Source organism: Spea bombifrons, chromosome 2 (assembly GCF_027358695.1).
Source record: "Spea bombifrons isolate aSpeBom1 chromosome 2, aSpeBom1.2.pri, whole genome shotgun sequence".
Lineage (NCBI taxonomy): Eukaryota > Metazoa > Chordata > Amphibia > Anura > Pelobatidae > Spea > Spea bombifrons.
The window spans coordinates 95,604,713-95,627,863 of record NC_071088.1 but is presented as its reverse complement, the minus strand read 5'-3'; the positions used below and the strand labels follow the sequence as shown (position 1 = coordinate 95,627,863).

The 23,151-nt window shown below is 38.5% G+C and overlaps 1 protein-coding gene across 3 annotated transcripts; it reads right to left on the bottom strand.

Annotated features, from left to right (window-relative positions):
- Positions 1–1,275: 1,275 nt before the first annotated feature.
- Positions 1,276–8,124, bottom strand: ARGLU1 (arginine and glutamate rich 1). 3 transcript variants are annotated; one of them, XM_053455273.1, is made up of 5 exons: positions 7,636–8,121; positions 7,065–7,202; positions 6,037–6,262; positions 3,175–3,258; positions 1,276–2,068 (listed from the first exon to the last, which is right to left on the bottom strand). In XM_053455273.1, exons 1-5 carry the CDS (start codon positions 7,956–7,958, stop codon positions 1,904–1,906), a joined length of 936 nt encoding a protein of 311 aa, XP_053311248.1. In that variant the 5' UTR covers positions 7,959–8,121; the 3' UTR covers positions 1,276–1,903. The 3 variants fall into 3 exon arrangements, with proteins under 3 accessions (XP_053311248.1, XP_053311251.1, XP_053311249.1); XM_053455276.1 differs by lacking the exon at positions 7,065–7,202 and having other exon boundaries at positions 7,636–8,117; XM_053455274.1 differs by lacking the exons at positions 1,276–2,068; positions 3,175–3,258 and having other exon boundaries at positions 5,705–6,262; positions 7,636–8,124.
- Between the last annotated feature and the right edge of the window lie 15,027 nt (positions 8,125–23,151).

Here is a 23,151-nt window from a genome sequence, read left to right as displayed (position 1 = left end):
CACGTTTAAACCATTGGAAGACAAAGGCAGAGGCTCAACACAGTGATACAACAGCAGCTGGACAACTACATATAAACAAAACAAGTGTATGTGTGTGTGTGTATATATATATATAAAATCAGATCCTTAGAAATCTCTAAGATTTGTATACATCCAAAAGAGACATGTTTTTACAGCAGGGAAGTTTGTTTTTTTGCTGGTGGTCCAATGATAGCCTGCAGCAAGAATGGTCTATTGTTTCCAGTACAAATATACACACAGGCAGCTGTAGCAGGGAGGCATCTCATTATTTTTAGTAACATAACCCACCATTATTTTCTGGGGATGTTGAACCATTTAGCACAGGTATGCGTAACACACATACATATACACACACACACAAATGAAAATATGCAAAGAAAATAATTTGCATTGAAAGAAGCATTTAGCAACACTTTCCCAGTTTCAGCGACACACCAACCTACACTTAAATAGAGCAATGCTATATTTAGCTTGCCTTTCCTGGCGTTTAGTCATTTTCGTCTCCGTCTTTATGTAAGTGTATTACAGTTTGGCCTTCTGCGGCCAATGAACAGATCACGTCGTTTATGAATTTCATCCTGCGTAGGATTGCAATGGAGCTGTTCCACATCTTTTTAAAATAAACCACTGCTTTTTTTTTTGTTTGCAAAATGAAAAGGTACAGCCTTACAGCCAAGTAATAGTAATAACCAACAATGAAGTCTGGAAAAATATAGGTTAAAAAAAAGTTTATTTTACAGATTTCGGAGGGCATTTACAATTAAAATAAGCCTTTCAGGAATGGAAACAGGAACACAATGAAGCTTTTCCGCATGAAAAGAAAAAAAACGAAAAAAAAAAAACACTTGGCAATATAGTCGAAGGAAACGTAATTGTTTAACATTTGCATTGATGGGACCTGTATTTTATTGCTTCTGCAATGCCTGCTCTTCGTTTGCAGAAAGGTTTGTTAGCTTCCAAAATGCTAGATGATGATGAATTTACTTGATTGCTACTGCATGCATTTTTGTGCTATAATTAGGAGGCGTTAGGTATTCACGCGTTTATCTCAGGCAGTTATGCCAGCCAGCTGTTTAAACACTATACTGCAGCTGGAAAATGCGATGCAGTCATCATAAAAACTAACATTCACAGGAGAGCACAGAAAATAGATAAATACACAAGCACCTTGGATTTTGCCTGGGAAAAAAAAGCCGGATAAAAAGAATGTTTTCATTCCGATGAGAAATACCCTTAAAACATTCACAACATACGTGAAGCATTTAAGACTTTATTCAGGGATTTGAAGTCATTACATAGAAGGGGAATGCTGGTTGGGTTGCATTAATTTAATTAAAACCATTTCTGGACTGAAAATACTGCAGTAGAGAGAGACCTCCCAGAAGTTCCTTTACCGCCTGTATCCTTACCTGTACCTGGATCATCAAGTGCAAGTGGAACAGCATCATGGGGACATTAAACTGTTTTAGTATACTACAAAGCTCCAGCAATACCGTGGGCACTTTAAGGATGCAAACCCAGGATGCAACCTAACGTACTGCAGAATTTCAGATATAACAGCAAATGTTTGTGGTGTGGGGGGGGGGGGTTGTGGTGTCAGTTAAAACCTTATCAAATCTTACAAAGAATCATGGAAACCCAGTCCACTAAGATTTCTATACAGTTAATGAAACAATCTGTAAAATACAAATTAATGATCTGATAAGGATTTAAATTTCATCCAAGAAATGATATACTAAAAAAAATAAGGGATTCAGAGCACAGCCCCTTTTACGACAGACATTCCAGACTTCAAAGGAAAAAAAAAAACAAAAAAAACACTTCAACATGAAGCTATCATACAAAGTCTTGATTTGGTTGAGAGATGTTCAAGAGGTTGCTGTTAATCTGGGCTTTTTAATGTGAACGATAGTTTTGGTCTGGTCTTCCCCTTTCCTAATATAATTTTTTGCTCTTCTTTTTGCTGACGCTGTCTCTCTTGTTCTAATTTCATCCTCTCCTCGTGAATCTTTCTCTGCTCTTCAACAATTTTCAATTGCTCCTCAGCCTGCAAGAGAAGATGACACGGTCATATATAGGTACCATCAAAAAAGTTTAGTTTAGTTTGTGCCGACTTGTACGAACCCTGCCCTAGATGTTAAAATGCAGTTACATGCTTATGCAGTCTCACATAAGCATGTAATTGGCATGACAGCTTACAAATATTAGGATTTCACTAAACTTGCTGCAGCCGCCGATATTAAAGTATGCAAAGATTGAGAACGCATAACAGCAGTGCGAGAGAAACCCAGTGTTTGATAGTTATCCTGTCTATTCATTGACTGCTTAAGGAAGCCTAGCTTTCCGAGCATGCTGAACACTGCCTTTACAGCATTGTTTGCGGTAATCGATGGAAATCGAATCATGGGAAGGAATAGTAAAGCCTGTCCACCACATAACAGAAAAGGATCAAGCTGCAGATAAAACCTGCTGAGATTTATTGTCTACAATGAGAATTATAGTCTGCTTGTTCTGGTGAACTGCTATTTCCTCAAACGAGAACAGCTTTTAGAACAATTCACCGATTTACTTTTGTGTTTTTATCATTTTAATTAAGTCTAGTAGTTTGATTATACGTCATTTAAAGGTTTACCCAAGAGGAGCTCATTTCTGCAACAACCTGAGAAAGCTACCAATGTCTGATCAGCCTTCCTGTCATGAAGTTGACTCCCTCCTACTTGCTACACTCTTATAAAGGCTGTCTGAACCAACAAGTACAAAACAAAAGGGGAGACAGAATTTAAAGGGGAAGCTGTTCCCATAATGGCTTTTGGCATAATTAACCATCAATAAAGCTACGTAAAATTTTGATTGGCGACCAGCGCAATTGTTCTGCTCATATTTTATTGAAACTAGGCTATATGTCTCAGGGTGGCAGGTCCACTCAGTTTCTACCTTATTGCCAAAACAGAATCTGAAATGTGACCACGGAGATCCAGGTGGGTTTGCGTGACATATGTTGCTTATTTAATTTTGTAATGGTTTTATCACATATTGAGATCTCATTGAAACGAACATCTAAATGATGTCGATAAAGGAACATGTTGTAAAGCGTTGCCAAATGAAAGGTGAACTCATATAGAAGAAAAAAAAAAAAAAAAAAAAAACACTTACCAATTTAGCCTGGGCTTCAGCTATTTTACGGTTATTTTCTTCAAGTATTCGCTCTAGCTCCTCACGTTTAGCACGTTCTTCTTCCTAAATGGAGGATACAGGGAAATGTTAGAAACGGGAAGCATTTAATGGTTTTTCTTCCTCTAATCTGCCTCAACTGCTTTGGGGACTTACAGGGCAGCACAAGAGCCGCCATTTGCTTCTCCAATACAAATAAAAAAAACATCAAAATTGCGCATTCAACTATGTACATCATCTAGCACTAACACTCAGCCCTCCCAATCCAGCAATCACTTAAACCCACCTTAGCCGGCCCTAGTCAAACATTTTTAACGTAGTCACACATATCAACAAGGACAGCTACAAAACTGGGAGGCATTTATGAAATAAAATAAAAAAATAAAAAAAAATGTGAAAAAACAAAATAAAGGGGATAGTTTGTCTCACCAATAACGTATACCTACGTATTCTTTACCTATACTCCTTTAATCAGCATTAAAAGTTGAATATTTACTGTCTTGTCCAGTGTCCTGCAGAGTGTGCTCCTCAGCTGCCATACGCGCCAGCTTCCTCTTTAAAATGATTTGTACTGTTAGCTTGGCAACACCTGCCATCAGCAGCTCAACCAATTATAAGATACATACAAGGAAGGCTGAGCTGAGGAATGCAGATGTTTATTGTAAGAGGGAACAAAAATATGTAATTCATCATTCCTACGGCAAACAATGCACAACAAATACATTTATTGTTAATAAGAAGCAAAACTATCAAGCCATATTGATACTCTAGGGGAAACCACTCCTTTCTTTACGTAAACTTTTTTTTTTTTTTTTTTTTTTTTTTAAAGGTGCAATCCATTATTTGGCAAAATAACATCTGAAGAGTCAAAAGGCTGCTTTATACCGCATAGGTTCAACCATATACTTAAATTTGTTGGCGGCAGATAGGCATACACCTGCCTCTCGTATTTCAAAAATATAAAATACTGGATTTAAATCCTGCAATCCATGTCAGGTCCGTTTAGAGCAACGCATAATAGAAAGGAATGCACCTTTAATTCCACATTGCGTTATTACAGATAAGGGATTTTGTGAAGTCCAAACTCTGGTCCGAAGTGATGATGAGAGGCTCCTGCAGATGTTTAACCTTAAAGGTGGCACTTTGCGTTTATATATCTAATATCTGTGTGAATCGTGTTTGCTGCTTGAATAAAACAGGTAAACAAAACTGATTTGCGGAAAAGTCAACCTGTCACCCAAACTATTTCATTAGTATCCAAAACTATAGCACATCAAATTGTGTAGCGTAATACCACCCTATTACACAAGTCCTCTCACACCGTAGAATATGTGCAAAGAGAGACATCAGTGCAAGTTAACATAGGAACATATGATTTGATGGCAAGTAAAAACCATCTAGGCCACCTAGTCTGCCTATCCTTTTCATGTTGTAAAACCACTGCATCTTATCTGGTCTTTGGCCTTCATTCACATTCAGGACTAATGTCTCACTGATTATAAATAAGACACAATCTAGCATGAAGCACATACCTACGTTTTCATTGCAAAAATCCTAGCCATCCTACCTACTAGGGCTGAAAGATGCTAGAAGGTAGGAAGCCATTCTATGCTTTATTGGACATGGATCCCGACTGGTGCATTACTTCATGCTACCAAGGATATCAAGCTGCCTCTTACAACTGCCATTCTAGCTACACCACCTCTGCCCCCAACTGCGTGACAGGTTTACTTTAAAGGAAAATTAACGTTGCCGGATGTAGGTGTGAGCATTAAAAGAAAAAAAAAACGGGAGAGAAGTTTAGCCTACGTTTTGCCACGGAAGATAGTAGCTGTAAATAAGGACGTCACCAACATAGAGTGCAAGTAACACTAGAAAAGTGTAGAAAAACAGACTGTGTATATCGAGAATATTTTTGCCAATACCCTCCACATCTGTTAGTGATTTAACATGTAGGCATATATAAATATTTTTAGGTATATGTTGTAAACTTAAATAAGCAGACAGAAAGGAGATTAAAAAAAAATAGAAAAACGTGCATTAACTGCACTTTAACAGCTATCAAAACATTTAATAAATTATCACTGAAAAGGAAATTTACTGTGTGTCAATCTTGGAGTGACCAGTACAGAAATTAGCTCTCCGTGATCAATTAATGCCTCAATTATTTCTGCTTTTGCTCCACCTGCTGAAAAGCAATATATTTTATTTGGATTGGGGCCACTGGATCTCTTCAAAGGTGTCTAGAGGAGAGAAGGATGTTATGACTAAGTACTCAAACTTGTTAATGATAGTCTGGATAAACAGGGAAAAGTGTTATTAAAAGAATACTAAGCACAAATGCATTAGTGCTTAAAAAGAAAAAAAAAAGGAAATAAGGAAAATATTCTGTTATAAAAGGAAAAAAATCTTAAATCTCAACAAAATGAACATCTCGGATACTGTAGCTCACAGATCAACAGTTTCACTTTTGCAAATGGCATGATTAATAGCTACAGTGTTTAACAAGAGATTTTGTGGTTCAGGAGCACAAATACTACAGCCATGGCAAAAGTTTCAAGCGCATATGAAACCGTTACAATGAACCTCATCAGTATGAGAGGGGAGTGGAACCCACTGCCAGGCAATAGGCTGCAGTCCCCCCGATTACCAGAGGGAACAAGAACATTGCACTTTTTTTTTTTTAAATCCAATCTCAAATTCAAGGCTCTCAAAGTTACAAATGCATCGATTACAGCAAATTAAATTAGAATACTGACTATATATAACAAAAAGAGCAAAAGCAAAAAAATTGAGAAAGTTTTGCCATGGACTGTCGCTACTTTCCAAACGACCGAGCGTTACCTCTCTGGCTTTTTGGGCAGCTAGCTCAGCCTGCCTCTGTCGCTCGAGTTCTTCGAGCAACTGCTTTTCCATTATGCGCTTAGCTTCTTCCACTCTGCGGAGAACCTCTCGCTCAATTTCATCTTTCCGCTTTTCCAATTCTTCTTCCACGCGTTTGGCGACCAATTCTTCCACGCGCCGCGCAGTCTCCTCCTCGATGAGCTTTTCTTCAATTTCTTGTTGACGGCTGTAGGAAAAGTTTAAAAATAAATCCCGGTTAGAAAATGAATCTACATGCAACTCAACCAACCTCAGTGTGCTCTTTCAGGCAATTTACATGTTTCAAAGTATCTGCATATTTTCTCAATGTACTTGGTAATGTTTTCAAGACACACTAGCAACAATGTATCCTGTCCTGTCTTTCCACACACCCAACCGCTACTCGAAGGTGAAGTCCAACAAAATGCGCCTACTTCCCAGAGGTCATTTTAAAGAACGGAATAGGGGCTGGCAAATATCCAGAAAAAAAAAAAATCAACTACTTGTGTGAATAAAGCTTTCCAGTTGGAGCAAAGCTGGCTAAAATAGGCCCAATATATTAATATACTATTTTATAATTAAAGATATTGTCAACTTGATCCAGATGGTGAAACATTTGTCCTGGTTTCCCCAAGCAAAATGATTGTTACTATGTGCCAAACCACCAATATAGCGATATGGAGAATTTGAATGACTCCACAAAAGAAAACAGGGAAAACTCTAGTGCATATAACTGCGGTAAAGCCCAGTGCCACTACCTGTCAGATAAGTGAAAGAGACAGGGTGCCTACACCTCACATCAATGCGTTACTAGGAGATAAACACTCAACTCAGAGCCCAAGATTCCCACATGTTAGCCATAGTCACCTTTGCAGGTATAAAAGGATTGGGCCTGTACGAGGACAGGATTACATGCATGTATAATAAAGATGTTTGATAGCATACGTGAGTTCAGTAGCGTGTGCCAAGGCACAAAACAAATGGCCTACTTAATGGGGTAGCTTACTGACCCTGACAGCCCCGATATAGATGGGTGCTGCGAGGACTTTAATATTCCGTGGTCCAACGATCCCAGGCACAGATTGGCTGTTGATGTAGGCCGGGGTCGACTGGCGGTAAGTATATCACCGGCATGGAGATGCGCTGGTCTGAACATAAGGGGGGAAAAAAAGTTGTCGGTGGTGGCAGGTAGCAAAAGCACACAGCGCGATTCTGCAGAATCACCCCATGCATTTGCAAGGGAGATGCCACAAACATTTAAAGGGGCCACATATATATTGTATGCATTAAACTGCACTTCATTTTAACCAGAATTGCCAGCAAAATGTGAATGGGAGAGACCCTGGGAGAAAGGGGCAACATTCAGCCTCATCTAAGGACTGCATAAACACGGGTTACCCAGTGAAAAAGAAGTACCCCTACTGTATCTAACGTGTGCATGTGTGGCCTTTAGTGATGGGGGTGGGTGTGTGTGTGGGCCCTGGGGCTTTGTCAGTATGGCGAGGGCCTACTCGCCCGCCTGCTGCACCGGTACCCGCCCCACACTAAATGCCTAATGCGGTCCCCAGCCCCGGCACTCACATCCGCCGCTGCCTCTCGTACTCCAGCTTTTTCTCCTCATCCTCCCGCTTCTGCTTCTCGTCAAGGCTGCTTCTTTTGCTTAAATTGCGCCCAAATATATCAATGCGGTCCGGCGGCGAAGCCGGCCTCTCCCGCTCTCTCCTGGAAGCTGTGTTAGAACGGGACCGTGAGCGGGATTCCCGGCGCCGATTCCTCTTGCTCTCTCGGGATTTAGAGCGTTTCCTCACGCGTTCCTTTTCCCGGGAGCGGCTCCGTTTCTTGTTGTGCTTGCCGCTCTTGACGTGCTTAGAGCGAGAAGAACTGCGACTTCGCGACCGACCCATGACTACACGGTCTGGGCGAACAATACGACGTCTGTGATTTACGCACAACGATTCTCCACAACGTGGGAATCTCTCCTAAGGTTTACACCGCAAAACTAACAGACGGCAACAAGATGGCGGCAAACCCGACCCTGCACCAGTGGGTAAATGACCCACAATGCCGCTCGGCTATCACACAGCGCATGCGCTCGTTATCGAACCAAACGTCGCAACGTCCCACAATTCCTGCGCGAACAAAAAAAAACTCCCAGTATGCGCTGCGATTCTTGGACATGCGCAGAATAATCGACTGGTATAATTGTGTGGCTGGCTTGTATTACAAACAAGTTAATTAGTTTGTTTCGGAGCATTAGCAAGAAATCAATTTACCTCCTAAATACACTGATTCGTTATCTTTTATACATTAATATGTTGATAAATGTTATATGGCTTCTTTAAAAGAGGCATGCTTGTGGAAATGATGGGGGTTATTCACTGAAGATTAGAGAGGAAATTCGTTGGAACTTTGCAGTTTCGTCTCGTTGACTTCACTTTACATTAGGCCAACTTCTTGTTTGACCTATGCATTGTACAGGTACAGCACAGCCCTTCTTGGGGAGAAATTTGGAGATGGCCCTTAACAATGCATAGTGAATGTAGTAGGTTGACTACTAACTCTTGCTTTAGCGAATATATATATATATATATATATATATATTTATATATTTAAATTATTGCAACCCTGCTTGGGATATATTTAATACGTTTGGTTAAAGGCGCCATCCATTTTTATCTATTCTACACGACAGACTTTCATGGATTACTATTCACTAAAGGGGCAGTTGGTCTTCAGCTCCTTGACCTCACTATACATTATGAAGTACAAACCCCAGTGAGCTTCTGCAGGAATAGCTCAGCTCGCCCTGTATAATGCATAGTTAAATCAGTGAGAGACAGCCTCCTCCCAGATTAAACAATGCATTATACAGGGCCAGCACAGCTCTACTTGCAAGAGAAGCTTGCCATTGTTACATAGGCTGAAAAAGACATGCGTCCATCCAAGTTCAGCCTTTCCCACGTCCATCAAGTTCATCCTTTCCCAGTTTGTAACTCTTTCCAATTTTGCAACGAACTAGGGGGAAAAAATCCTTCTTGACCCCAGATTAGCAGTCAGATCTCTCCTTGGATCAAGAAGCTGTTTCCCCATAATTTAAAAATGATATCACTGAATATTATGTTTTTCCAAGTATCCATCCAGTTGCAGTTTAAAACGTCTGTACAGACTCCGATAAAACTACCTCTGCAGGCAGAGAATTCCACATCCTTATTGTCCTTACTGTAAAAAACCCTTTCCTCTGCTTTAGACTAAATCTCCTTTCTTCCAGTCTAAATGCATGACCACGTGTCCTATGCATAGTCCTGTTTCTGAATAGTAAAATGGGGGCTTTAGTGCCTCTCCAGTTGCTAGGAGCCTTGAAAGCTAAATTACCATCAGAAAATAAAATGACAATTCATTTGGTTTTATAACGTGAAATTATTTTGATATTTCAGCTCGGCTCATGATTGTCAGACTGTAAACAGACCCAGGATTAACCCCCTCATGACAAAGCATGTACATTTACGGGCTCCAAATGCATTGTTTTTATTGGGTTTAAGGACAATCCATTGGGGTTAATTATACAGTAAACAGATACTTATACAGCGTACAAACTATGTATATATCTATTCCATTCAAAAGCGATACTTGTACACTTGTGCATAAGAATAAACCGTATCAAATCAATTACATGAAGGAAATTTAATAGCACATTGTCAACCACATGAGTAAATGTAAAAGCCACTGTATTGTAATGGAGCTTCCACCCCAAATAATGAATGACACGGGTAAAGCAAAATACTGAATGACACGGGTAAAGCAAAATAATGAATGACACGGGTAAAGCATAGCGGTATTATATGTCAGATCTGGAAACGAGATAACAGGTGTGTCAGTTTAATAGGCCATTACATTTCCTTATTGTACAGGAGTAACGTTCCGCTTTAATGGCCCGGCACTCGTTTAAAATGAACGCATAACAAAACAATATCATCCTACACAGAAATGAATTAGAAGGTAAAAGAAATAACAAAAAGAATACTTTTTTTTTTCTAGAGAAAACTTTTGCCCTATTATTAAGGTTCATTGACCTCTGCAGGTCCACGTGAAATATTAGTTTGATGTAATGGGGAATGTAATAACATAAAAAGATAAATCATCAGCATCTTCCCTTCCCGTTTAATGTAATGAAAAGTAGATTACTGCATAGGCCGTTATGAATCAATTTGAATTCCTCCAGAACCTGTTTACTATGCATTGCCCTGCTCCTTAATATATCATGCACCCTCCTCGCTGCACTCATCATAGGCTGATCTTACATTTGATTGCTAAAGAAGCGATAATTGTGATTTATTATTGGCACTCGAGCATCTGCATAATATATTAAAGGCATAATAATATATTTTGTGGAGTTCAGTAAAACACGCTATGTATTTCCTTCATTGTTTCACCTCTGCATGGTGGGATTCTCCACTAGCAGTTGGCTATTGGATGTAGTCCGTTTAACCCTTTGGCACACAGTCCAGGCTAACGTGCAAGTACACGGAAAGAGGATGAACTTAGCATCTATGTGGCGCGTTTCCCCGTTCCTTGTTCTTCATCAAGTTCAACAGGATAGTATGTTGCTCCACTGGATTAACATGGACAGATAGGGCAATATTCACACATGAACCTTGCCAATTGGGGGAGAATGCTTAACATATTATACTTAGAAACTCTTAGTAGTCAGAGAGGGGTCAGCGAAGAGAACACAGTCCAAGGACTTCTTCTTTACACCGAAGCCTGCGCCTCTGCCCTTGCCCTTATATTTAGCCATTTCCCCATTAGCAAAATGTTAAGCCGTTTGCTGAGAGTCCCATGTTAGCCCCGCATGAAACACAAAAACATATGTCCATGTCCATTAGGGTTGCTATATCAGCTATTTTTCTCCAGCATCCATAAAAAGGGGTGTCGTGAGATGTATACGAAATGTATATGAGATGTGAGATGTACATGAGATGTGAGATGTATATGAGATGTGGGATGTACGGTATATGAGATGTGAGATGTATATGAGATGTGAGATGTACATGAGATGTGGGATGTACGGTATATGAGATGTGAGATGTATATGAGATGTGAGATGTACATGAGATGTGGGATGTACGGTATATGAGATGTGAGATGTATATGAGATGTGAGATGTATATGAGATGTATATGAGATGTATATGAGGTGTATATGAGATGTGAGATGTATATGAGATGTGAGATGTAAATGAGGTGTATATGAGATGTATATGCTCACAAAAGTGAATCAGTTAATTAAACAACTGAATGTATATGTGTCATTGGGAAAAAATGGCCAAATAACCCATAAGATATTTTAACAGATAGGCCGCTAGGTTGTATTTAAAGTATTTATCTTCTCATCCAGTTCTTAAATGTCAGACCAGTCTGCAGTGGATTGGTTCAAAATGCCTTTACATACATTATCTTTTAAGCTGCCTGCAGTTGACATATATGTTAAGCGATATTAACACGTTATGCCTTAACACGCCTGATATGTGTATAGTATATTGCATGGTTAATCCTTTCATTTCTTTTTCACAATATTTTTATTTTTTTGAGAATGAATAATTTGAAAACTACAAGCACCGCACATTTACAAGCTACACGGACTAAAGCAATCACTAGCCTTTCATTACCTCTTTTTCTTTCTCTCTCATTATGTCTAAGCTGGAATTGTTGACTTTGTCTATCCTTTGCAGACTATTTAATCACTTTTTAATTAAGGTTGCTGTTATTTAGTATGACTTGGATTCTTTTTTATTTCTGTTAACAGCTAGTTTCTATTTAACAAGGTTTCCATCTTGCCAAAAGGTTGGCAATTTATGTCTGATTTTTTAAAGATTTTTTTTTTAAATGACTGGATTTTTTTTTAAATGACTGGCTACTGATGAATGTTCTGATTCACAAGAGCAAAGATGGTCACATTTCTTTTTGGTCGTTTAGGGATACTTATCCCTTACCACAAAGTTGTGAATAAATTCATTGCGGGTGGCTTGTGTTGATCAGTTACTAGGACTGTATGTTTAAACAGAAGGCTCACAAATGGAGGATATAAGATAGAGAGGAGGACATAAGATACTTTAGGGTACTGGATTGATAGCACTCATTTACACATTTTAGCATTACATTTTTATATTTATATATTATATATTTTTTCCATTATATTATTATATTTAATATATATATATATATTTTATATATATATATACTATTAGTACTATTATACTAATATATATATATGTGTATGAATATATATATATTTATTATATATACAGTATATATATATATATATATATATATATATAAATAATTTTTTTCTCTACAAGGTAAACATGCTTTACGACAGTTATTTACAATAACACTTAACTCCCAGGAAAAAGAAAGGGAAATGGCCAAAAATAATTTTTGCTGACTTTGTAGGAAGGAAGCAGAGTACGGGTAAATATAGCACAGGAAATCATAGCATCCTTATTTATAGCAAAGAGCATGTTTTTGGGTTTGCTGCTCTTTTTTTTTAATGTAAGCAAATACACAAGCCTCTCTTCAGAATCAAAATTATATATTTTAATAAGCATAGAAAAAACATAGAATAAGAATCCGGTTTCAGGTCCCGATCTCGTCTTAGATTCGGGGTGGCCATAGCCCTGTCCCATGCATATTTAAATTCCCTCACTGTATTAATCTCTACCACGTCCGCTGGGAAGCTGTTCCACTGTTTCTATATATTAATATTGGTGTATCCATATTTTTCAATTCTCAATATGAAAAGGTTTTTACAAAAAAAATGTATGAAATCATCCTGTTAATTTCAAAATTATTAAAAATTGAAAGTTTGCAGATGTCTCCCCGTATCTTTTTTCTGTAGAAAGTAGTGTCTTGTTCGGTGTTTTGTGACAAGATATTTTTCATTTCCTTAGCGAGAACCCCTGCATATTTTCCCATAGAAAACATGTAGGTTCGTTCGATACGACCCTTTTTCTCATAAACTGTGCTGACTGCCCTAATAATCTTGTCCAAAATATATTTGTGTGATTGTTGTTATTCAGTAACACTTCACATTGCTTCCAAAGTATCGGTGTCAAGTGTGCGGGGCTGTAATTCCCTGGCTGATATCTTGTTTCCTTTTCTTTAAATAATAGCAGTATATCTGCTTTCCACAAATATATTAATACTGTGCCAGAAGGAATTCATTCCGTAAAGATTACAAATAGCGGCCTAATCATTTTTAAGCTAAGATCCTTAAACACCTTTGTGTTTAAACCATCTGGACCAGGTGTTTAATTCCTGTTAATTGCATGGATGTGTAAGAGATATTGTTTTGGTCTTGCTTTCTTATTTTTCTTTTCTTTTTTACATTTTGACATTACTGCCTCTGGAAGAATCCAATAGCCGTCTTTTCCCCTTTTTGGGGTTATTCCTGTTTTATGTACAGATGTGGGGTTTTGTAGACAGATCATTATGCGTATACGAAGTATGCACATAGAAACATTCACACTGCAAAGGCACAGTGGGAACTCCCACTGACATAGTGTAACTCGGAGTGTTCACTAATCCACTTCTTAGAGCAACTCAACCCAAGCTGTTTCAACAACTAAAATTCTCTAGATTAATTGCCTTCTGATTTAAGGAAGCTTTACTTTACCAAGAGGGTGGTAGATAAGTGGAACTGCCTCCAACAGAAGTAGCAGAGGTTGCTATAATGAGTTTAAACATTATATATCTGTATAAGATTGGGATATAGCTATAGGCATACCTGGGAACGCTTCTCTGGTTCTCCTGGTCAAGACCCGAATCCTCCGGGCCGCGGGGTCTTGACATGCCCTGCTTCACGCCCATTTTCCTTTTAAAAGGGGGTGTTTCCCGCTGCCGTCAGTGGAACCGCCCCCAACATCAGCAGCAACTCCCCCTGATGTCAGCGGGAACGCCTCAGGCGTCAGCGGGAACTCCCACTGACGTCACAGGACCGGCCGCTGACGTCAGTGTGCAGTCCTGGCCGCGTCCCGCAAGGGAAGTCTCCCGGTAGCCGGAGACCAGAAGTTCCCAGGTATGGCTATAGGCAAGAATGTTTCTATGTTCTTCTTCAAGTGTTCAGTGTTTTCTGGAAATTCCCAAGGAGTACAGTGTCCCTCAGTCCATCGGCATTGATGTGGACATGGTAGCGGTGTTATTCTTCCGTTTGGGTGTGCGTGTTTGGCACAGACATCAGTGGATATTTTAAAAACAGTGAAAACAGTGAGCAGAAACATTCTGTTGGTTGCCCTGGTAACTGCACTACACTGCACTAATTTCTACAATAGCTGAAAATGAAATTTTTTTTGTCTTTTCATTTTAATTCAATTTTTTTTCTATTACAATGAAGATTATTTCCACTTACTTAAGCATCTCTTTATTATCTGTCTCTGAGAAGTTTATGGAGATTTGCTTTGAATGGGCTAATTTCCATTTAACGGTAAGAAGGGAGCTGTATATTTCCATTCTAATCACCATTCTTCTTACTGTTAAATCTGTACTATGTAAACTGAGTATACTAAAATAGAGCCCCAGCATGGCTGACTTAACATCCAATGTAGATTTAAATTACATGGCTTTTAATTACCTATGTAATTGTCAGCTGCAGTTGTCAATTCTCCTAACTTCTGCCTAATGCCTGGCATTGTAGGGAACAAATGCATGGCTTCCTTTACAGTTTAATTATTTCCCGAAGTCACAATTTCCTCTTACTGATCATTGGTGTCATCCTGCCGTAGATTACAATGTCTGCTAAATATGTTCCTCTAAAGTTCTGGATACTTTTAGTGAAGACACCGGTATCAGACTAAGTGGTTCGGAGCAAACTTTGGCTTACTTTCATTTAATAGTTTTAATTCTTAGCACACACTTCTTCAGAAACTTTGACAATGACATAATTAAAGACAGATCTGTCAGCTCCCACTGCGAAAAAGCTTAATTATACAGACAGAGAATACAGAGTAAACAGTTTCCTGCTTCTATCCTTAGCAGCTCAGGTACAAGATAACACTATTTTTCACGGAAGCCGTGCCAAAAATAATGTTAATAGTCAAAATGATGCTGCTCTGCTAATTACAATACTATTCCTACACTTGATTGTTTGGTCTTTAACGGAAACATTTTAGAGTGTTAGCAATTTAGAACAATATTATACACGTTGTTGGCATAGTATGGTGAACCTAGCTGAAATTTGTACAGGTTATATACAGTCGTAATGGCACCCGACCATTAAACCAACATGGACTTTGATGGCATTGCATTCTAAATAAATAGACAATAATATGTAGTTGGTCCCCCCTTTTGCAGCAATAACAGCTTCCACTGTTCTAGGAAGCCTTTCCACTAGATTTTGGAGTGTTTCTGTAGTAATTTTTGCCCATTTATCCAGTAGAGCATTTGTGAGGTCAGGCACAGATGGATGAGAAGGCCTGGCTGGCAATCTCCGTAAGGGACATCACATTGTAATAGGGATAAAGAAACATGAAATAAACCCCCGATCATCTGTGTATACATTGAAATAAGCTATGGGTTTATACATATATATATAGGCAACAATCTCTGTTTACAGAGGCTTTGAGAATGGAGCCCTTACTAGAGGATGGATGTTGGGTAAGTAAATACTGTTAACCTAAACAGTAGTCTTCCTGTTGGGAGAAAGAATAATTAGATACACGTGTTGTGTTATTTAATTGCCTTTCTTCCATCAAAGGGTTACTTGCATTTGCATCTCCTGACACCACCTATACAAAGGAACATCACTAAAAGAATCACTTCGGCCTTCTCAAATACAGGAGTCTGAGTATGACGGGTTATCCTACAGTGTACACTCCTCAAAGTGCGTGAGACCATCTTGGCATGTTCAGTTCTCCATAACACTGCTGTGGAGACACATCTATTGGGAATCCATGAACCAGAAGCCTTTGATGTGGCACCCATGCCAAAGAAAAATGAGCAGGAGGTACATGGAGATGCAGTGGAACGTGACGTCTCATAACATTGTTCTGCTCATTAGAATTTGAAATATGACACTGGGCTTAAACAACCACCACTGAATTTGTATTTGTATCCTACAATAAGATTAACTGCTTAATTCAAATGCAATAACATGCGGCTTTCTCATCAATGCTTAAAAGAGCAGTTTACTGTTTCATGCAGCCTCACCAACAAACAATGCATGTTAAAGTACTTTTTTAAGTGGTCCTGTTTTTGTGGCTCTTTTGACGGCATGAAGCAGCCAGTCAGTGGCAGGAAAGCACTTCCATTGACATAAGTAGGACATCTTGCTGGGCATGCATGTGGGGGAGTCCTGTTAGACCCCCAGAACTCTCACATGAGCCAGCGCTGGAACTGGTAGTGAGGATACCTTGAGTGGGCGCTGGCAAGAAGGAGATTCGGCCAAACATATCTCCTGCAAGCCAAGCAGTTGGGGAAGGGGAACAAGGCAAATGCGTAGCAAGGGATTCTGCTGACCATTGCATTTTCAAGGTGGGGGGGATTCCATATTGAGACACTCTTTTATCATATGCATTAAAGTGCATATGATGGGTGGAGTATCTCTTTAATGGTAAATTTCATGGAGGATATGGCAAAATATACATAATAAGGACAACAATGATGGTAAGCAAATATTAAATTACAACTAGGGACACTGACATGAATATACCACTGGCGGAAATAAACAATGGGGGACCTGATATAGTACCCAGAAATCTAGTTTTGCACAAATATTGAGGTATATACATCTATTCCTGCATATTTAAGCATAAATTGTTTACGTATTGTCGTGGCATTACCAGCATTTAGGTAAGCTGTAAAGCAAAGGAATCCTAATGGATAACCTAAGTGTGAGTTTTTACATTGTTTACAGAGTTAACGTCTGTCATTATCTACCTGTCGACATACCTGTATGGTGCTTGTCATCATTTCTTATCTCTTCATCGGTGTCAAAGCTACATTAAAGAAGGTCGGACACAAGCAGTTGGAAGAATGTGTGTTATCTGATCGTTGCTGTGGAAGCTATCATTTTCACATTGTTTTTCTTCTCAGCGTGTATTGTTTATGATTGAGGATCTAAGAGGAGATGGGAAAAGGCAGTGCTCATTACAAAGTCATGATGTCTGTAATACTCTATATTTTTTCCTTTGCAATTCTTTATCAGTAGCCATGCTCAACCCTACTCATTCAACCTTGGTGACATTCACCAGTTCCCTTTTTTTTAGCTGTACTCTATTTAGAACCTTCCTGTAATTTATCTAGTAACCATTTGTTTGGTTACTTTATTATTATCGATTTATATTTCTTTAAAAAATTACTTTTCTTCCTGTCTGCTAATTGGTTGGTTCAATTCTAATTTGTTTACATTGCAGGGCCAGACCTGGGGGTGTCCATTTTCTGTGAAATGAGGAGATAAAAATAAGCAGTAAAGAGTGCAAGGAAATAAAGATTGTGGGTAATTTAATGTGTCCTAAAAAGCACTTACTGACTCATCACCATAATCTCTATGACTGTGAATGTTTTGTGTATGACAAAGCCATGAGTCATTAATGGAATTACAGCGTTTTAAAGCAATATATATATATGGAGGCCCTGGCACTTGACGTAGTGAGTTGCGGCCAACAGCTTGGTATAGCAGCTGCAGGCTCATGTAGCTGTAGCAGGCAGATTCGGGCAAGTGTGTGGCTCTGTTGGCCAGCACCCCAGCAGACACCATATTGTTCTGTCTTCTTTCTTCCATCTTCTGTTTTCCGCTTTCTTCCTCTGTCTTCCTTGTGTGTTCAGTCTTCGCACCGGGCGCACTTCCAGAAAAGGGAGGAGGTTCCAGGCACAACTGTTCCCCCGAAACAAGGAGAGGCTGCCCTGTAACTCCTATCTTTTGCATAAGTACCCTAAGAAGCCCCGATATTGCCGACAGATTTACAGAAAAAAAGATTTCTGCACCTCTCTTTCTCTGCAAATCTGTCTGCAATATTCAGACTTCTTAGGGTGCTTACCCCGTTCCTCCAATCTTCTGTGCCCGGAAGCTCCACCCTTTTGCGGAAGTGCGTCGGGAGTGAAGACGGGGAGAAGTGGAATACAGTGGATAAGGTAGAAAATACTGTATTAGCGTTCTAGTAATGTTTTTTTTAAATTACATTTTTTTTAATTAATATCAAACGGGTGCAGCAATCTATATTCGGGACTAAACGGTATAATCAATCAAAGATCCAACTACCCCACAATCAGAAACTCTCAGGCCTTTTAGTTTTTAGTTATGATTTATAACAGGAATATATTTTGTTTTAATAAAACACTTTTAATTCTAAAAAAACAACCCAATAATTAGATAATTCAAAGAAAATCTTTAATTATACCAAGCAATGAAGAGTTTGATAGATTAGCTCGAATGCCAAAAATAAAACTTGCTGATCTCTTGAAAGCAATTTGTATTTTTTGTGATACTTTCTGTCTTAATAATATAATGTTATAAGTGATGGGCACTCAAGCCAAACCTACATACCAGTTGCTCAAACTAAAATCACCATCGGATTCAAGCCAACCTGAGAGAGCTTCATTTATCTCGGTCAGGGGTAGGTAACACATATTTTTCTATAACTAAAGGTTAATCAAGCAACAGCTGGACTTCTGTAGGTTGTCCTGTTCAGTTCTAAGTGCTGACTGCAGCTTTCAAACCCTCATGTTGTTTTATTGCTCTTCTTCCCCAAATTGTGCCGTAACTATTTCACTTCACCAGGAACCTGCATAGAATAACAGCATGAGCTGATAAGTTCCCTCTCACTAGGGATTTCTGTCACCAACTAATTGCCCTCATCGGATTGCCCTGTAAGAACTACCTATAGATTGAACTAGCTTGTTCTCCTTCCCAGTAACCGGCTAGCTGCAGCCTTTTACAGATCCAAATTAACCCTACGCGCATTGATCTCAGATGGACATATTTTATATCACCATGTAAATAGAAGAATTAGTTAATTAATAAGAATTAATAAGAATTAAATAAAACGCAAATTGAACTAGATGAGCACACTGGACTGTGAAATTTGCGAGCAGGCCCTTTTTATGCACCACTTTATTTGAGAACCATACAAAGTTATAACAAATGGCAATATAATATTTTATTTATAAAACACCCCTTCTTTATGGTGCATTTAATTTATGCATTTTAGAATGACAAATAACATGTTACTCTCTCCTGATAAATACAAGGATTTTTTTCCTACCACAAGGTCTAAGGTATGTAAAAAAACATGCCGGTGAAACCAAAGAAAGATCTCAGACGATAACAAGATTCGAGAGCACAATATCTGTCATGTTTAGTGAATTAGCAGTGCTGTGTTTATAGGGACTCTCCCTGCCTCAATGCACTAACAAGGTACAGCTGTTACATACCAGCCCCTATGTGCGAATTCTGCAATCTAAGCATCCTCTGCTTATGATGCGTGTGCATGTTTGTGTTAATCCTGTATTCTATTCATTTTACACCAGCCTTAACCTTTTTCACTGCCCAATGTTAGTTTTAGGTCAAGTTAGACAGAATTCATAACAGAATTAGCAGCCAACATGAATACACACCAGCATGATGAATATTACATGCTATTCATTTCTATTAAATAGAAAAAAAATTCCGCTTTACAGGTTTTATAAATAAAAATGTGTGTAAGAGTGGATACCCCAAATCATGTGTTCCTCTTTGTTTTTTGTTTTTATAAAAGAAGACCATGTATTATAGCATGATAGAGAAAGGGCTACATCCAAAAGATAGTATCAAGTTAAATGGAATTAAAATAGTGTGGTAAAATGGATATTCCTTTGAGTGGTCTGTTGGCTTAAATCAGGAAACAAGGGTGCTTGGTTCAATGACATATGTAAAATCTAGATCAGGGCTACACAATGCCAGTCCGTGAGGGCTGCAAACAGGCCTCTCAGTTATACATCCATTCTCACAGCATCAAAACACATAAAAATGTATCATCCTTATCTTGCAACCACAGCACAATGTTCTGATTCCACATGAGAATCGTGACATGTCTAAGAAGATCAAAGAAAATCTTCTCATGGATGTCAGCACACGTCATTGTCACTGCATAAATGTATTACAACCAAAGTGGTAGAGCCAGTGGTGCAACTTTTGGGGCTGGCTAAGGCACAAATGCCATTCTAAGGCGAGAGGACCATAAATTGGATACATTAAGGACTGCATACTTTTACATTACATTACATTGCCCACTTGAGCAGCATTGATGGGGGATGGAAGGGGTTATTGGGTATTGGACTGGCATTTGTCTGGCATACCAGATGGTCAGTTTGAGTCTGGTGAGTACTTTTATGCTTACTGATGTTTGTTTTGATGTCTGCTTCTAATGAATGGAAATGAATGCATTCATTGGGTACTGAAGCAAGAATATGAGGCTGTTGTTTCACATTAGACAAATTGTTTATGGATGGAGACAATTTAGTACTCTCTAGAAGTGGGCACCAAGCTAACATGACTCTAAAGGCACAACGCAGAATGCCCGATAAGGTAAAAAAGCTAAAGGCTTCAAGGAATCATTGAAGCTAGTTCACAATGGTGAAGTATGGTGGTGGGAGCATCATGATTAGACAGTTTGCCGTCATCAAGGTGACTATGAATTCCCAAGTTTATGAAGGTATCACACAGGATAATGTCAGGATGGCTGTCCGCCAGCTAAAGCTCAGGAGAAGTTATGTAATGCAGCAGGAAAATGACCCTAAACATCAAAGTAAATCTACTACAGAATGGTTACAAAAAAAAAATTATTATTAATTATAATTAGTCCAGACCTCAACTCGATTTAAGTGCTGTGGCGAGACCTTAAGAGAGCTGTGCATAAACAAATATCTGCAAACCACAATGAACTGAAGTAACATTGCATAGAAGAGTGGGCCAAAATTCCTCCACAATGATGTGAGAGACTGATAAAGTCATACAGAAAATGATTACTTCAAGTTATTGCTGCTTAACTATTGAACCGTAAGGTGTACTTCGTTTTTCACACATGCTTTCTCCATTTTGGCTTTATTTTTGTTGAATAACTCATGACCTGTTGTAATGTGTCATGTGTTGTTGCTCATCTGAGGTTGTTTTACCTAGTTTTTAGGCCTGCTAAGGAGCAGATGATGTACAGACAACTGTACATTTGCCCTTCCTCTGCCCCCAGGCTAATTTTCTTGCTCGGCTGAACACATCTCCTTGCACTTGGTATTCTTAGCGCCAGTCAGCTCCAGCACTGAGTCAACAAACTAGGACAATGGATTGTTCCTTTAAGGTTATGTCATTCAATTGAGCTCAAGGTGTTTAGTCAGATATTAAGCGTAGTTTTACCTGTGAATAAAAAATTCAATAAAGAAAAATGAGCAAGTGTTTAATAAAGCATATTGGACATCAGTTATGTACTCTTGTCCAAGAAAGCTCCGTGTTTAACCCCTTAAGGACCGGGCTCATTTTTCGTTTTCTACCCTGTGGGACCGAGGCTGTTTTGACACTTTTGTGGTGCTTGTGTTCAGGTGTAATTTTCTCCTCACCCATTTAGTGTACCCACATAAGTTATATATTGTTTTTTTCAGGACAAGATGGGCTTTCTTCAGATACCATTATTTTGATCGTATCATCTTATTTACTATAAAAAAAATAAAAAAAACATGGTGAAAAATTGAAAAAAAGACATTTTATGACTTTTATTTGAAAAATCTTTTACTCACCTAAAAAAGCAAGTAAAAAAACTAGCTAAATAGATTCTACTACTTGTCCTGAGTTTAGAGATACCCAATGTTTTTATGTTTTTTTGCTGTTTTTTGTACGTTATAGGGCAATAAGTACAAGCAGCGTTTTATGATTTCCAAATCTTTTTTAACAAATCTGGTCAGTCTGCCTACATCTCCGCTTTGGAACATCTTTGAAGCCGGTTAACTCAAATTAACCCATTCAAACCATATATTTTTGAAAACTAGACACCCCAGGGTATTCCAAATGCTGTTATTTTAACCCTTTCCATGCACCAATTATACAACTACACTTTGTCAAACTTTGTAATAGTAATTTTTTTTATTTTTTTTTTCCACACAAATTGTACTTTAGTTATAGATATACAGGTTCTGGTATATGTCACCATCAAACAACACCCCAATGTGTGTTCAGGAACATCTCCTGAGTATAGCGATACCCCACATGCATGGGTTTGTCAGATTGTTTGGCTGGTAAAAGGCTACTTTTGGGGCATGCGTAATTCAGGTGGTCATTTGGTCATTCTGCCTCCATCTCCTCTTTGGAATATCTTTGAAGCCGGTTAACTCAATTTAACCCATTCAAACCATATATTTTGGAAAACTAGACACCCCAGGGTATTCCGAATGCTGTTATTTTAACCCTTTCCATGCACCAATTATAGAACTACACTTTGTCAAACTTTGTAATAGTAATTTTTTTCACACAAATTGTACTTTAGTTATAGATATACAGGTTCTGGTATATGTCACTGTCAAACAACCCCCCAATATGTGTTCAGGAACATCTCCTGAGTGCAGTGATACCCGACATGCATGGGTTTGTCGGGTTGTTTCAGATTTAAAATGCCACATTTGGGAAGTGCGCTTTTTTTTCTCCATTTTGGTCAGTCTGTACCTATGCCCTATCTGTGAGATAGGCCACTCCAATTTACCCCATCAGCCATTTTTTTTATATATTAGACACCCCTTGGGTATTTGAAGTGCTTTTATTTTAACTCTTTGAGATTTTTGAGAAATTTTAGCACTTGCTCAAAATAATAAACTTTATTTTTTTATTTTTTTTATTTTTTTAATACTTTTTTTATATTTTTTTTTTACACATTTTGCTGGTACTGGATGGTACTGGATGGTGCATAATTATTTTTAAATGTTAGCACATTTTTTTTTTTTTTCCATTTTTTTTATTTTTTTTTATTTTTTTTTGAATATTTTACTAATCACATAGTGATTAGAAAGCTGGGCTCCATTGACTTGCATGGTTGAATGCAGTACCTGTATTCAACCAGCAAGTGGAGCCAGTTCTCTAGAGGGTCTGGAGACC

What these genes read in the sequence shown, in the direction of transcription:
- ARGLU1 (XM_053455273.1), bottom strand. Translation starts at nt 7,958, where the DNA reads ATGGGTCGGTCGCGAAGTCGCAGTTCTTCTCGCTCTAAGCACGTCAAG. An exon ending in TCTATATCGGGGCTGTCAGG is followed by an intron (nt 6,263 to 7,064) that starts GTCAGTAAGCTA and finishes CTTTTCCTACAG; the next exon opens with CCGTCAACAAGAAATTGAAG. An exon ending in CTGAAGCCCAGGCTAAATTG is followed by an intron (nt 2,069 to 3,174) that starts GTAAGTGTTTTT and finishes CTTCTCTTGCAG; the next exon opens with GCTGAGGAGCAATTGAAAAT.